This window comes from Octodon degus, unplaced genomic scaffold (genome assembly GCF_000260255.1).
Source record: "Octodon degus isolate 3935 unplaced genomic scaffold, OctDeg1.0 scaffold00091, whole genome shotgun sequence".
Lineage (NCBI taxonomy): Eukaryota > Metazoa > Chordata > Mammalia > Rodentia > Octodontidae > Octodon > Octodon degus.
In genome coordinates, this window is record NW_004524667.1 from 932925 (window position 1) to 935072 (window position 2148).

A 2148-nucleotide genomic window follows, 5' to 3' on the forward strand; every position below is an offset into this window, starting at 1 on the left:
TTTCAGTTTTAACTATGTTACATTTTATTATTTTACAACATATTTCAAAAACTGTCATAACATTCGCCTTAACTGCTGTATAAGACCTGGAATAAAAGAACACTTGGAACACAAAAACATCAAGCTGAAATAATCTACTTGTACTGAACCATTACTACCAAAAGGTTGTAGTTTATTAAATAAGCAGATGTGTGGCAAGGCAAAATAAAATAATCTGTTAAAACAGAAAGTAAACTTTGCTTTAATGGCTGTAGAAAGGAGGTGGTTTTGTTTGCTTTTTTCAACACATCTGATTCTGGCAGCAGGTAGTAGTATGCATTTAAAGCAGCATGTGCCCTGAAAGCATATATTTTGTTTGTGCATATTCCATGAATCAGAAACCAGACGCATGAAAAACTACTGTCTTCAATACCCTCAATACCTCTTTCTCTCTCCCTCCAGAATATCCCAATGTTAGGGAACTCAAGGCTCTTTCTGGTGATAGTATTTTACAATTACTTTGCTCCAGTATCAGGGGATGATTTTAATTTTCTCTAAGAGAAATGATGAAAACATAAGGAAATCTTCCAGGGCCCAATTTTTCCTTCACATTCTCCAAGTAGTAAAATAGCAGCTCTACATGGTGATGAAAATGAACTTCAATTTCTATTAGGTTTTTAATCGTGTTAACATTAAAACATATCTGGATATAGCTAGACTTCCAAAACAAAATATGATTGCCAAGTATTTTAGAGCTTTACTAATGTATTACATAGATGTAATTTGCTCTTGCCTACCCAAAAACACCATCTCTGTGTGTGTGTGTGTGTGTGTGTGTGTGTGTGTGTGTGTGTGTCTTACCTTCACTGAAGTTCGTTTTTTCTGACTGGTCTTAAGAAACAAGATTAAGTGACCAACGCTGGCTTTCCCTCTTTATAAGCAATAATTTGGGTCTCTTTTTTTGTCCAATATAACTGCAGCACTTTCATAATAAGTTTACAAAAGGCAATACAAAGAAATACCTACTGAATAGGTTTCAGCTAAGCAATTCATATTTTAAAGTTAAATACTATTAGAGTGGCACTATGGCATCACAGGCATTTAATTTTTGTTTTCCTTTTTCAAGTCTGTCAGTTCTTTACTACTATTTTTTCTTTCTTTTCTTTCCCCTAGCAGGGCATGTTCTGTAATCTCAATGTAAGGCCAAGAGACCATTTATAATTACAATATCATCTCCTGAGCTGACATAAACAGTGAACACTAAAAAATCAGATCCACATTTGGTCATATCCAAATAGGTCCAAAAGCACTTTGCTACACCTTTCCTTTTTCTGATTGATTTTGCATTATTCTTAAAACAACAATAACATTTGTATTGAGTTGTTTTTAGATAATTATGTCTCCATGAATAAATCTGTTTGCAAACTGTCATTAGTACTGTCCTTTCTATAAACATGGTTGGCAAATTAAAAAGGCACAAAAGGGGAATAAACCAGAATGTTTTCAACTGTCAGTGAAGAATACCAAAGCATGTACTGTTCATGAAAAGCAGAGAAAACTGTTCAGTAATTCATGCACAACTTGGACTACAAAAAACCTTCTCTTCAGAGAGATCCTGAGGCTTGAGGAGAAAATGAATTTTCCTAATCTCGTGCTTCATATAAATAAAATGTAAAGCTGCACATACATGTTTGGTTTAACAGTGGACCCATGTATTTTTTAAAAAGTGATGCAATTAAAGGAAAACAAAACCAAAATACTTTCCCAAGCAAATTAATCCCACCTGTAGTCTGTTCTTTTGACCACTTGATGGAATAAAATGTCCAAGAAAATGTAAAATGCAGCATACACAATCATGTAATCTAAAAACTTTTCATGATAACTTATTGCAAATTGCACTTGACAGTTCACCACAACAATGGAAAACTGGCCCCTTGTGGGTTCACAGTCCTTGAGCCCCAAACTGAAGATGAAGTCACCAGTAAAATGATCTGGATAGAAAGTTTGCAGCTGTACTCAGCCAGCTAGCTCCACCTTCAGGGTGGGAGCCCACCCGGGACACTGCCTTGTCCTGCTCCTTTGTGGGACTTTCATCCTCAGGCAGGTAGTCAGGTAGCTCTGTGTTCTCTTCTACTTCCACAGGAGTATCTTGGAATGGGACCAGCATCT

General features: G+C 35.8%; 1 protein-coding gene across 1 annotated transcript in view; it reads right to left on the minus strand.

Annotated features, from left to right (window-relative positions):
- Positions 1–2148, minus strand: part of Armc1 (armadillo repeat containing 1) — a 50675-nt gene continuing 48527 nt past the window's right edge. Inside the window, exon 5 of the mRNA XM_004637520.2 lies at positions 1–2146. Coding sequence (XP_004637577.1) covers positions 1955–2146 — 192 coding nt within the window. The 3' untranslated portion in view covers positions 1–1954. The remainder of the gene's footprint in view (positions 2147–2148) is intronic.